A 14502-nucleotide genomic window follows, 5' to 3' on the forward strand; every position below is an offset into this window, starting at 1 on the left:
CACATCTGGGACCGCCAAACATCTCCAGGTCTCAACCCAATCACACTTTACAGCCTTAACCCCTTGAGTGGCGGGTTTCCTACCACCCTGACGTGCCCACCAGGGCAGGTTTTTTAAAATGGTCTAATCATTGAATTTCAACTAATTTTGCAGTTGCATCTCAAGAGCCATAACTTCTTCATTTTTCCATTGACATGGCCATATAAGGGCTTGTTTTTTGCGGGACAAGCTGTGATTTTTTAAACAGGGGGGAGGAAAAAAAGAAATGGGGAAAAAAGAAAAAAAGGGGCCATGTCATTAAGGGGTTAAATAATGTATTAACTTCCTTCTCTGGGTGATTACGACGCATGGATACCACATGTGTGATTGTATTTTTGTTTTTTTACAAAGTAAAAAATGTGTTTTAATATTTTTTTTTTATAAGTTTTTTAACTTTTTTTTTAATTTTTTTTTTGTCCCTTTAGGGGACTTCCACAGGGATCCATCAGGACCCCTGATCACATTCCGGGGTCCGATGGTGACAGCCCTTTACATGCTGCAGTGACAGCCCTTTACATGCTGCAGTCACATAGACTGCAGCATGTAAAGGGTTAACACAGCAAAGATCGGAGGTTTTCTCTGATCTCTGCTGTAAGAGCTAGTACCTAGCTGTCCTCTGACAGCCAAGCACTAGCTCTCCCAGCCACAGAGACCATCGGCTTGCTTCTGACAAGCCGATGGTCTCTATGGCAACCTGTAAACAAAGCAGGAGATTGCCGGCAGATCGGCAATATCTTCTGCTGGTTTTTCAAAGCCCTTGCTTTGTTCTCTGTGGGACTGTGCAGGCAGAGCACACTGCCACAGCTTGTGGCATTGTGCTCTGCAGCTCCCATAGTGATACATATGTCGCTATGAGCAGTGGAGCTCGTCCCGGAAAATTTCCGGGCGTGCCACTCAAGGGGTTAATCCCCATCACCTTCCCCGTTATTTCCTAATTTACCTTGAGATAAAAAAAGGAAAAAAAAATTAAAACCCCACATATTTGGTATTGTCGCGTACAATAAGTTGCACATGCTTTTGACTGTGCATGGAAAAAAGTGTTAAAAAAACGCTAAAAAACTGAGGCAAAATGCAAATTTTTAGCATTTTGCCTCACTAAAAACGCAATAAAAGTGATCAAAAAAGCCGAATGTACCCCAATATGGTACCAATAAAAACTACAGCTCATCTTACAAAAAATAAGCCTTCATAGAGCTCCGTACATCAAAAAATAAAAAAGTTACAGGACTTTGAATGCAGCGATTTAGAAAAAAAAAGGGTTTTTATTGCAGAAAATTGGAAAAACCTAAAAAAATTTAAACCTAAAAGAATTTTGGTATCGTTTTAACCATACCGACCCGCAGAAAAAATGGATTGTCTTATTTATGCTGCATGATTAACACTGTAAAAAAAATGTATGGCAGAATTGATGCGTTTTCTCTCCCTGCTATCATAAAAAAAAAAGTTTTACAATATAGTCAATGTACCCAAAAATGACGCTGATAAAAACTACAGTGCGCCATGCAAAAAACAAGCCCTTATACGGCCGCGTCGACGGAAAAATAAAAAAATTATGACTTTTGATAAATGGAGAAGAAAATCTGCCAAAAATCCTTGCGTCCTTAAGCCCAAAATAGGCCGTATCATTAAGGGGTTAAAGCCCTTCCCTGAAATCCAATGACAAGGATGCAGGCAGCAAGATTCTCTACCACAGCTGTCGTGTGACAGCTGCAGTTGAGAATTGAAGAATTCCTCTGCTGCATCTGCCACAGATGTGGCAGATGTAGCAGCAGGGAATTCTTTTCACTAGCGGGGGTAAAGGAAACATCTGCCGCATGCAGCAGATGTGTTCTTCATGCCCGCGGGGCTCACGGCAGCGGTGGAGAGGTAAGTTTTTTTTCTCTTTTTTTTACACTAAAATGTAAGGGCTTTATATATAAGCCTTCCCTGAAAAAGAATGCAGGTGCCGTCAGACAATCGTTTTTAATGGAGCCGCCGGCAGCAGCCGCAGCTCCATTGAAAACAATGCGTGCATTCCCTGTGGTGCACGCATGTCCTATCTTTGCAGGCACGCACCTGCAAAGTACGGACATGTGCACACACCATAGGGAATGCATTGTTGTCAATAGAAGCATGTTTTTGTGCGTGCGTATGCATGCACAAAAGCACGCTCGTGTGACCCCACCCTGAACGTCGTTAAAGCAAACACTCCCCCCTAAAAAAATTGGTGAAAGTCCTTTTTTCTCATTTCTTCAAGCTTAGAAATTGCTTCTGCTACATTGAATGGTACCACAGAAAAATACAAAGCGTCCCGCAAAATACAAGCCCTTGTGTAGCAATGTCAACCAAGAAATAAAAGTTATGATTTTTTGAAAATGGGAGGGAAAAAAATGTCTAAATAAAAAAAAAAAAGGGCTGCAGCAGGAAGGGGCTAAGTCCCACATGGAATAAAATTTACGTTGTATTCAATAGGATGTAAACAGATTCCAATGTGAATTTCTGCTCTGAATCCGCATTGACAATACTCTGGGTGAACAGGGCTTATATATAAGGATGCCACGAGAAACGCTGCACTCGTTTGTCACCTTTCACCCCGCCTGCCTCAGTTCTCATTTGCACATTGCACTACCCATTATAATTTTACCTCGAGATGTGGCACAAAATGTATTATTTTGTTTCATGTAAGTGATGTTAGATCAAGCAGCCTGTAGGTGACTGATAACACAGGGCCTCGTGGTTGTCTTACTTTGCCGGTTTCCTCAGGTCTGCTCCTCGGTCGGTTCCTCCTCAGGATTCCTTTAATTTTTCAGATATTTGTTTTTTTTCAATCAGACGTCTTCAGTTTTATTGAAAAATTCAGCAAACACCGCTGGGCAAATCAGCAGAAGCTGACGGCGAAGTGTCTGGGGGAGACTAGGAGCATCAGGGCTGAAGGGTTACCCCCGAACACAGAAGAGGACCACCTCATGCTCTACTTTGAGAGCTCAAAGATCGGTGGTGGTCCAGTGCAAGAAGCCATAATGATCCCTGAGGAAGAGGCCGTGCTGGTCACCTTCTATGATGCGCAAAGTAAGTGATGTATCCGAGCCACCAATAACAACGTAGAGCATGGGATCTGATGATACATAGAGGTGGAATGGAGATGTTCTGATTGGCCTATATGGGTTTTCCATGGGTCTCCTTGTTGCAGTTGGACTCTATTACATGCATTTTAGTGAAGCTGTGGCTTGGAGTTGATTTCAAGATGTACTGGAAAATTGATTTTATGCCAATTACATTCCAGAAGGACATCAGGGGACAGCCGGTACGCCATCACTAACCATATTTTCAGCATTTATATCATTGATGCCTATACTGAAAACAAGGAGAAGGTTTTGAAAATATCACCTGTACTCTACAGTGTTCATGGACACATCTGGGACCGCCAAACATCTCCAGGTCTCACCCCAATCACACTATACAGCCTTAATCCCCCTCACCTTCCCCGTCATTTCCTAATTCACCTTAAGATTTTGAATTGGTTCCTCCACACTTGTTTTCATGTCCCTCACGATTGATTTAACATTCCTGGACTTAAAATAGGAAGTACAACCCCCATGCTGCCACTCTTTATGATTTCACATGATTATCTTGGGGGTTGGGGGGTCTCACTGTGCAGGTAGATTAAGAGATCTAGCACATCATTGTGGTAAACAATAACCGTCTTTACTTGGCAGATAAATCAGCGGTACAGTCACTTTAACAAAGATTCAGAATGTTGCACTGCAGTTTCAATACTTTGGCGATGCTGGTTTTGCTACTCTGCAACCTTGTTTCGCTGTGTCAGTCCATTCGGAATCAAGTCTCTTTATTTCGTCGCAGTCTCTGATCAGGCCTGGCGTATCCCCGTGGACACACTCAACAGTTCCCAATGTTTTGCACTCAGTCTCTATGTTGGACAACACAGCAGGTCCATGACTGGATCTCCCACCGCTATGACAGCCTGACTGACCAGGCACTCTCAACTACAACTAGGAAGCTCCAGGGATTTCTTAAGCTGAACCCACCATCTTCTACAGCAGGCTACAGAGTTTGTCTTGTAACTGACGACTCAGGTCACCGCCATCCTTGCACCGACCTCTCATACCAGCTACTCACTCACCACTGCACCAACACAACAATATCTTCTGTGCCACACCTCAACTTTTGTATTGCACACTGGCAGCACCCTGAGAGACGAGACATGCATTACGATTCGACCATCTGACCCACATGCCCCGCCTAGCATGGTGCCCAGTTATCCAAACCTTCAAAATGGCTACTTGACAGAGACAGTCACAACATTTCTACTGGGATCACAACTGGGACTATCTCAGTAACCTAACCGAACAATTACACAAAATCGCCATCATTCACGATCACGCTTGCGCTTTAAACGTCAACATTTATAAGATTCTTTGTATTAAACGTTAGCATTTATATCATCGTTAGTCTTAAGACATTTCCCAGTGCTTTCATTGGCCAATGTTGTTCAGTCAGAGAAGCATGTATTGTCTTAGACTACTGATGCATATTAATGCACAGTGGGGTACATTTACAACCTATTTTACCCCAGTTTCTGGCTTAAAAAAGTATTTACGAGTATTTGCACAAAAATTTATGGCTTTTCTCCTTTTTGTGCCAAACTTCACATTTTTGTCAAAAAATGGGTGGGACTTGTTGGAAGTAGATATAGCTACCCCAGACAGATTTATGTATAATTTACAGAAACTGGCGTAAGATATGCCAGTAATGTAGACCGAGTAGGACCTGACGTATATTTCTGTCTAGATACATGGAGCTGCCGGGGATGCGTACAATGAAGAGGAGTGTGTCTCAACATATTTTCAGTGCACAGTGCACCTGGGGAAATTGTACTAAACCTGGCGCAGGAAATACTGGGCTTAGTAAATTTTTCCCAGCATACATCAGGTAGTTAGAAAAGTGGTGTGATAATCTTTATTTGTTCCGGACCGGAGGGTTGCTTTATGTTTTTTTATCTCTTTTTACAGGCTGCTTAGAGAACAGGTGATAGGATATACTTTGGGGTCCGTTTGAACAGGAGGCCACCTCAGTGTATGTTGTGGCGCACCTGATAACTGAAGCAGCCTTGTTGGTTATATACAGATACTACCGAGCCGTTCATCATGCTACAGTTAGATACCATATGTTCCCTCCTTGTAGCACTGTTATAGCCTGCTGCAATTATGAAGATGATCCTGTCTCTGCTTGTCTCTGTAACACAAATGCTATTTCCTTCTTTCAGATGTGAAAGTACTAGTAGAAAAGGAACACATCTTTGCTAAGAAGGCGATCTCCGTATATCGATACTACCCCACCTTGGATGTTACTCTGTATGGGAGGAAAAGACCTTGTGTGGTAAGACCACCGCCGATCCAAATCCCTATCAGTCCATACTTACTAGAGTTCATATGGAAGGATGATAAATTGAAGCAAAGCATGGAGAAGCACATGTCCGATAAAGTGTGTGAGATCACATGGCCTGATCTCAACTGCTCAAAGCCTGTCATCACATTGGGTTTTCCAAACTCCCTATCTTCACATCTCCAGACTATGGCGAAGGTGTCCCAAACATGGACTGAGACGGTCTCCGCCGAGTTCTTACTTATTATTTCAAGGTACAAAGTCATAGACTGTAAAATGACTCCTTCAGCATGGGAGGACATCAAGAATCAAATCACCACTGCTGCCTATGAGGGGGGAGTACTGATCAAACCCAGTGCTGATACTGAGAAGGTCTTCCTGGTGGGGACAATGAAGGATGTTGATAAGATCGAGATGGCGTTCAGGAAACTGGTGGAGGAAATCACCCAGAAAGCTGAGCGGAGAAGTCAGGTGACCACTGTGACAGAACCGATGTCTGCAGCGCTCTACCATGTTATACGTAGTGGTGGTCTGGAGAAGAAGATACTAGCAGATACCCCGGAACTGAGGATGGAATACGACCCGTCTACACACCATGTCAAGCTCACTGGACTGAGGGATGAAATTCTCCAAGCCAAGTATGAAATACTTAGTGCTAAACTGGGTTTGAAATCCAAATCCCTCCAGCTGAACCCGCATGTTCTTCAGTTCTTGATGTCCGCTGACAGAGACGAGGTGTCACGTCTCCTCTTTGTACGGCACAATATCAATGCATTAATGGAGATGGAAGAAAACATGATCAAACTGACTGGTTACACAAAAAAAGAATTGATGGACGCAGAAGAGCAGATAAACCGAGAAGTCATTTATCAGCGAATTCCAGTTGAGGACAAAAATATCCTTAAGAATCCGGAGTGGAGAAGTCTTCAATCAGATCTTCTTGAATCACTCAATTCTGAGACCTGCACATTCATCATCCAAGAATTCCCCCCTGGAGCGGAGAGCGATCTAGTGGTCGCAGGTTTGTCCTCTAATGTAGACAAGACCTACAAAACACTGCATGATTTTGTAGAGAAAAAGACTCCAATGGAGAAGAATATCAAGGTCAAGTCGATGGCAGTCCTGCAATTCATCAACAAGGAGAAGAAGGTATGGGAGGATCTGAAGCAGATTAATGTTGGGGTCCAAATAAGACATAGGAACATCCACTTGACAGGAGCCAAGTGTTACGTGGAGAAAGCGGCGTCCCATGTACAAGCGGTCCTGTCGTCTATCTATGATGAGACATTGCGCATTGATAAACCAGGAGCCAAGAAGTTTTGTTTGTGCAATGAAGAGATTTACGTACCATTAGCAAAGAATAAATACAAATGTGTGATATATCTGCAGAAAGACAAAAAAGATGATGATGATGATGATGATGATGATGCTATACCTAAATCCTTTCCTAATGAATCTCAACTCCAAATACAGCTACCCCAGGGGGTGACTATCTCGGTGTATAGAGGAGACTTGTGCAGACACCATGCAGATGTCATTGTGAATGCAGCCAATGAAGATCTGAAACACGTTGGGGGTCTGGCATTTGCAATACTTCGCGCCGCAGGACAGACACTCCAAGACGACTGTGATCGTATTGTTCGTAAACGGGGCCGCTTGTCCCCCGGAGAATCGGTGATCACTGATGCAGGAAAGCTACCATGTAAGCAGGTCATACATACTGTGGGGCCAAGGTGGGATTCCTCCTCACCTGAGAGATGTAAGGATCGTCTACAGGCAGCGATAAGTAGCAGTTTAGCGTTGGCTGCCCAGCATGGTCACAGGTCCATCGGCATTCCGGCTGTCAGCTCTGGTGTCTTTGATTTTCCTGTACACATATGTGCACAAAATATTGTATCGGCTGTCAATGACTTTGTGGAAGGTAACGGCAAATCCAGCTCTGTGACCAATATTAATCTGGTGGACACTAAAGACGAGACCATAGCAGCCTTCACCAAGACTCTCAAGGAACAGTTTGGGGATCAGAACTCACCAAGAAACTCAGTGAAGAGAGCAAAAGAGTCGACGCCACAAGAAAGACAGCAAGGAGCAACTGCAAGTCCCACCATAGGAAACAAAAATCTGGTTATCCATATCAAAGAAGGACTTCTTCAGGATGCAGCAGTAAGTATTACCCCTTCATGTACAGTGCTTGGCCGTATTGTAAAGTGACTTATGTTTCTTGTCATTTCCTTTCCACGTCTTGTCCTCTAGTTGTGTGTGCGAAATGTTCTTTGGAGGTGGACACCCTGCAAAGATGATGTGTATATAAAAGTATGCATTAAGTATGAGCAAACTTAAATCCCCATCCATATTAATCTATGTACATGTAAAGCACTGAATGGCTACTTTATTAGACCCCCATCTAGTAGTGCGATGGACCTCCTTTAGCATTCATTTTGGTGTAGATTCCACTAGATGATGAAATCCTTCTGCAGGAATATCGTCCCCTGTGGACAGGAAGCTTCTTGTAGTTGTCACAGATTAGATGGAGGTGCTGACATGTTCTGACCAGCTCACAGTAAGGGGTCATCGATTCATTATGCTTGTGACGAATTCTGACCTCCCAGCAGCATTGAGCAACAGAAATCTGGATTCATCCGATCAGGCAATATTCTTCCGCTGCTCAGTAATACAATTTTTCTGCTCTTTTGCTGGAGTCTCTCCTTCCTATTTTTCTAATAAAAAAGCTCAATAAAGTTTAAATTTTAAAGAGGAAAAAAAAGCAATTTAAAATAAGTTTGCTTTTTCCCCTCAAAAACTTTGTTTAAATGGCTAAAATACAATAAAAACCCATAAAAAGTAGCACATAATAATAGGTATTACTGTGTTTGTAACGACCAAGACAATGAAAATATTTATGAGAGAATTAAAAAGGAAAAAAATGGTAAATAGATAGGACTCTCCAAAGAAGGTACTAGAACAGTAGGACGTGATATACAACTTCTTTTAATAAATAAATTTTAAAAACCAGCCTAAGGGCTCCCACCCACTGGCAATATTTTCTTTCTTGCGCTGCGAGAGCACGAGAAAAATCTTGCATCGCAGAGCAAGAAAGAGGCCGGTATAGAACCGGCATATCGCAAGTGCTTTCAATGGGGCTAGCGACAGCAGCGCTAGCCCCATTGAAAGCATAGGGAGAATGCCGCGGACTTCTGCCACAGCTCAATGGTTTCAGCCAAGCCCCGCAGAATGATTATCGGGGAAGGGCTTGAAATATAAGCCCTTCCCCGATAATCATCAAAAAGTGTGAAAAAAAAAATGTAAAAAATCATACTCACCTGTCCTGCGCTCAGCCACGTCCTCCTGCTGGCTCCCCGGTGCTGCTATGAAGCTCTTTCAGCAGTCTGGGATTTAAAAATCCCCGCCTCCTGAAAGAGCTGTGCAGATTGGCTGAGGGCTCAGCCAATAGCAGCTACTGCTTAGCTATTGGCTGAGTGCTCAGCCAATCACACATAGCTCTTAGCTATGCATTCATGTGTGATTGGCTGAGCGCTCAGCCAATAGCTAAGCAGTAGCTGCTATTGGCTGAGCCCTCAGCCAATCTGCACAGCCCTTTCAGGAGGCGGGGATTTTTAAATCCCCTACTGCTGAAAGAGCTTCATAGCAGTGCCGGTGAGCCAGCAGGAGGACGCAGCTGAGCGCAGGAGAGGTGAGTATGATTTTTTAAATTTTTTTTCACACTTTTGGCAGATTATCGGGGAAGGGCTTATATTTCAAGGCCTTCCCCGATATTCATTCCGCATGGCTTGCAGGAAGCAGTGCTTTCAATGGGATCGGCAGCATTACCGATCCCATTGAAAGCAATGGAATAGAATGCCGGGGACTTCTGCTACAGCTGTAACAGCTGTGGCAGAAGTCCCCGGCATTCTCCATCTCTTTTCAATGGGGCTAGCGCTGCTGCCGCTGGCTCCATTGAAAAGACTGGTGATATGTCGGCGTGATGCCGATTTTTTTCTCGCACTGCGATGCAAGACTTTAACTTTAGAATCGCATCGCAGTGGAGAAAATATCGCCAGTGGGTGGGAGCCCTAAGATGCACGTTTCCTCACTCAAGCTGCGTAGAACATCACTCTTGGGACTGAAGGAATATGAATCCAAAAAGTACTAGTGATACCAGTGTCGTAAGAAGTGGGAAAACCAGGAGCAGTGCCTCCTCTTGTCCATGGCTGGGTCTGGTATTCACCTGAATCAGATTGTGCTGCAATACCAGACACAGCCACAGAAAGTGGGGGTGCTAGAAATATTGTCGGTCCTCCTTCTAATCTTAGCCAGGTGCTTTAATCTGACTGTACACGGTGCACACTTGAGGACGATGGAATAGATAGTAGAAAATTATGCCCATGACAGAATATATAACCGGGTAACCTCCATTGTGACAACCACTTGTACAGATGGATGTCAGTGGTTTTCCTGTATGCAGTTTGTGTGATGGGTCAGAGCTGCACCAGCAGGTCTGTTTTTGAGAGATTCAGTTGTAAGTAGAGAGAGGACATAGTATTAGAGACAGTGGACAGACATTCGGTGGCGTTCATTAAAGGGGTTGTCCGACCATAAACATTAGGTCTCATTACTTTTGTTTGCCCATTTCCATGCACTTTGTAATATACATTGTGCATGGAAAATGAAGCAAACAGAAGTTTTGGACTTACCTGAAGGGATGCCCCCCCCTGTGTTGCTCCTCCGTCGTCCCTGGTTACCACAAGAATCTTCTCTTCTTCTTGTCGGGCCGCAGCAGCTCTTGTCGGCGCGGGAACGAGCCCCTTCTCATCCGCGCATGCGCAGTTCTTCTCTTTGCAGCCGGGACCGATATACGATCTCCTTGTGTGCAGGGGGGGGAGGATGGAAGAGCAAGGAGCAGGAACTGAGCTCCCGCCCCCTCTCTGCCTCCTCTCCGCCCCTCTGCACTATTATCAATGAGGAGAGGTGGGACGGGGGCGGGGCTAAGGTCCGAGAATTAGCCCCGCCCCCGTCTCGGCTCTCCCCATTGCAAATAGTGCAGAGGGGCGGAGAGGAGGCAGAGAGGGGGCGGGAGCTCAGTTCCTGCTCCTCGCTCTTCCATTCCTCCCCCCCCCTGCACACAAGGTGATCGTATATCGGTCCCGGCTGCAGAGAGAAGAACTGCGCATGCGCGGATGAGAAGGGGCTCGTTCCCGCGCTGACAAGAGCTGCTGCGGCCCGACAAGAAGAAGAGAAGATTCTTGTGGTAACCAGGGACGACGGAGGAGCAACACAGGGGGGGGCATCCCTTCAGGTAAGTCCAAAACTTCTGTTTGCTTCATTTTCCATGCACAATGTATATTACAAAGTGCATGGAAATGGGCAAACAGAAGTAATGAGACCTAATGTTTATGGTCGGACAACCCCTTTAAGTAGAAGCTGCTTTCCCCTCTAGCTTATTGATGGAGAGCCCGTCTATGGACTCACAATGCTGTAATGGGGTTTTCCATGGCAGATGCCCTTCCAGTAACTTGCTAGAAAATATTGAAAGAACCTTTAATGTGTGACCAGGTCCTCTGGGTAAAGTAGAGACTTGATTGTGCTCCTTTATGTCTCCATGTGATCAGACAGATGTGATTGTGAACAGTGTGGGGAAAGACCTCCGTCTCGACAGCGGTAGAGCATCCAAAGCACTTTTTGGGAAGTCCGGAGCCCAGCTACAAGCATCTCTATTGACAGAAGGATCGGGAGGCCAAGTGGTTGAAGGGTCAACTTTTGTGACTCCAGGTTACAAATTGTCCTGTAAGATTGTAATTCATGTGTTACGGCACTCTGCCCCCCGAGCGCCAGTTGGGGTGCCCTGATCTCCTGCACCCCACTGTCCCTGCCTACTTGCCTCGGCCCTGGCTAACCCCAGGCGGACAACTGGGCGGCAGTCCCTGCACTGGCTAGGGACCTGGCGACTGCCTAGCTGGAACTACTAACAGGGGACAGAGTGCCGACAGAAGAGGCAGGTGTAACAAACCAACAAAACTTACAAGTACAAGCAGGGCTGGAGATGGAGCTCACAGGCAGATGGACAGGACCCGAATAGCAACTAGTGCTGACTGGGACAGACCAGACTAGGGGCTAACAGGACCAACAGAAACAGGCTGAGAAAGGATAGCAGGGCTGACAGACAACTAGGGACTGGCTGAGGTAAACTGCAGACAGACTGACTAGCTGAAAGCAGAACCAATAACTGGCAGTGAGCTCACATCACTGCCAGTCTCTTAACCACAAGGTTCCGCCCCCGGGCGGAGAGTGGGAGGAAGCAACTCCACCCACTGCTGTATAAGACGAACGGAGGAGTGCGGGCGGCACCCTACGGGTGGACACGCCCATGCCGCCGCCCACCGGCCGTCCCAAGCTGCTGGGATAACCTCGACACAGGGCTCCAGGCTGCTGGAGCCGACGCCGGAGCGACGCGCGCCGACCGCGGGATCCCGTGCCGCGCTGTATGGTAACATTACCCCCCCTCTGACGGGGGACCTCCGGGCCCCCGGAAACTCGACCAGGCTTATCCAGGAGGCGGCTGCGAAAACGCTGTACCAACCCGAGAATGTGACCCACCTGGGCGGTCACCATGGGCTGATCCTCAGGTCCATGACTTCGGTAGTCTGTGGCTGCCCCATTTCCTTCAGGGCCAACCGTTGACATATCGTCATGTTTCAGGTCGTCTTCCGAGTCAATGTCCAACCATTCACCACTGTCTTTTGACCCATCCTCGCTACCAATGACGCTGCCTTCAAAATCTGAGGCATCTCCAACTTTAAAATCACTGTCATCTGAGCTATCATACTCCAAAAAACTCTTCCGGGCCCCCAAATATTGTAAGGTTCCTGTAGCCCGGCGAGAATCCAGGATCTCCTGGGCCTCGTATTCAACTTCATCACGGACCGGGGTGGGCGGCGGGGGACCGGAGGTGGGCATCACCGAAGGGACAACAGGTTTCGACACAGACTTATGGAACCCCCTGCGACCCCTCCTTTTGCAATTTCCAGAGGACCGGTACCCCTTCTGTCCCGCCCTGTACGGCTCAACCACCGACAGACTCTCCTCACAACGCAACTGCATACGAGACCCCACCCCTTTCTTCCGTCCCCCCTGCAGGGCATCGGTGGCGACATCAGCAGCAGGGCAGGCGGACGGGGTGTGAAGGTAAGTGGGACCTCGGGGACTGAGTGCGGTCTCGACTGAGCAGGGAGGATGGGAAGCGCGATGGCTATGGCAGAACGGGCCCCACTGGGTTAGCTCCCCAGTGGCCCAATCGAATTGGGGGTTATGCAACGCCAGCCACGGCATCCCTAGTACCATGTCTACCGACATTTTCTCCATTACCAGGAATGATAGACCTTCCGAATGGCGACCCCCCACAGTGAGTTGTAACACTGGGGTCCTCCATCGTACCAAGCCCGAAGCCAGAGGAGTAGCATCAATGCTAGCAAAACGAATTGGCGTCTTCAGCGCCAAAAATTCCGCCCTCAGGGGCTCAACAAGACGCATGCTTACCAGGTTAGCGGCTGCTCCGGAATCAATAAATGCCTGCCCTAGGCGGGAGAAGTTCCGGAATCTAACCTGGCAGGGTATTAGAAGTCTAGGACGTACCTGTGGTCCTAGGCGACCCTCCCTGCAATCGCCTAGGACTGGGAGTCTTTCTGCCGATTCGGACTGTGGGCGCTGAGGCCTCAGGGGGCAGGTTATCACCCGATGTCCAGCTTTCCCGCAGTAGAGGCAGAGATGATGCAATAACCGAACTCGGCGTCGCTCCTTGGGGTCCAGCGGGTCCAGTTCCATAGGTTCGGGAACAGAGACTGGTACGGAAGAGGAAGGAACCGGACAAACGACCTCCCTGACTCTACTGGTCTGCCTGTCCTGCTTCCCAGCCCTGAGCCTCCTATCTGCCTTCACCGCTAGCTCCATGGCCTCCTTTAAGGACCCGGGAATGGGATGGGAGATCAACAGCTCTTTGACCGCGTCCGAGAGACCCTGCAGAAAAACGTCCTTCAGGGCACTCTCGTTCCATGCAGTGTCGCCCGCATAGCGTCTGAAACTGGAGCAATAATCCTCCACACAAAGCGACCCCTGATGCAGCGCCAGCAACCGTGAAACCGCCAACCCCACTCGGTCCGGCTCATCGAAGATGCCCCCGAGTTCCTGAAAAAAGGAGTCCACCGACTGCAGGGAGGGGGAACCCTCGGGAATAGAAAAGGCCCAAGTCTGGGCAGAGCCCCGCAGCAGAGACATTATAAGCCCGACCCTCTGGGCCTCTGAGCCCGAAGAACGGGGACGCATCCGAAAAAACAGGCGACACGCCTGTTGAAAAACGAAAAACTTGTTCCTCTCCCCAGAGAACACCTCGGGGAGAGGGCACTTGGGTTCGGGACTGGTAAAGGCGTTCTGCCCCTGCGACAACGCCCACTGCTCCTGGGCCACCATGCGAGCTGACAAATCCCGGATCACCGGCACCAGGTCTTGCAGCTGGTTTGCAAGGGCGCTGATCGCCGCCATGAAAAAAAAGGTATTTTAAGGGCCAGTTATTATGTTACGGCACTCTGCCCCCCGAGCGCCAGTTGGGGTGCCCTGATCTCCTGCACCCCACTGTCCCTGCCTACTTGCCTCGGCCCTGGCTAACCCCAGGCGGACAACTGGGCGGCAGTCCCTGCACTGGCTAGGGACCTGGCGACTGCCTAGCTGGAACTACTAACAGGGGACAGAGTGCCGACAGAAGAGGCAGGTGTAACAAACCAACAAAACTTACAAGTACAAGCAGGGCTGGAGATGGAGCTCACAGGCAGATGGACAGGACCCGAATAGCAACTAGTGCTGACTGGGACAGACCAGACTAGGGGCTAACAGGACCAACAGAAACAGGCTGAGAAAGGATAGCAGGGCTGACAGACAACTAGGGACTGGCTGAGGTAAACTGCAGACAGACTGACTAGCTGAAAGCAGAACCAATAACTGGCAGTGAGCTCACATCACTGCCAGTCTCTTAACCACAAGGTTCCGCCCCCGGGCGGAGAGTGGGAGGAAGCAACTCCACCCACTGCTGTATAAGAC

At 47.7% G+C, this 14502-nt stretch overlaps 1 protein-coding gene across 1 annotated transcript in view; it reads left to right on the forward strand.

Annotated features, from left to right (window-relative positions):
- The window catches only part of LOC136576199 (protein mono-ADP-ribosyltransferase PARP14-like), a 90345-nt gene that overhangs the window by 14122 nt on the left and 61721 nt on the right, over window positions 1–14502 (forward strand). The window contains exons 5-8 of the mRNA XM_066575287.1: window positions 2851–3087; window positions 5303–7584; window positions 11028–11221; window positions 11749–11750. Of these exons, the coding sequence (XP_066431384.1) occupies window positions 2851–3087; window positions 5303–7584; window positions 11028–11221; window positions 11749–11750 (2715 nt within the window). The remainder of the gene's footprint in view (window positions 1–2850; window positions 3088–5302; window positions 7585–11027; window positions 11222–11748; window positions 11751–14502) is intronic.

The sequence above is a fragment of the Eleutherodactylus coqui genome, chromosome 8, assembly GCF_035609145.1.
Source record: "Eleutherodactylus coqui strain aEleCoq1 chromosome 8, aEleCoq1.hap1, whole genome shotgun sequence".
NCBI classification, from domain to species: Eukaryota; Metazoa; Chordata; class Amphibia; order Anura; family Eleutherodactylidae; genus Eleutherodactylus; species Eleutherodactylus coqui.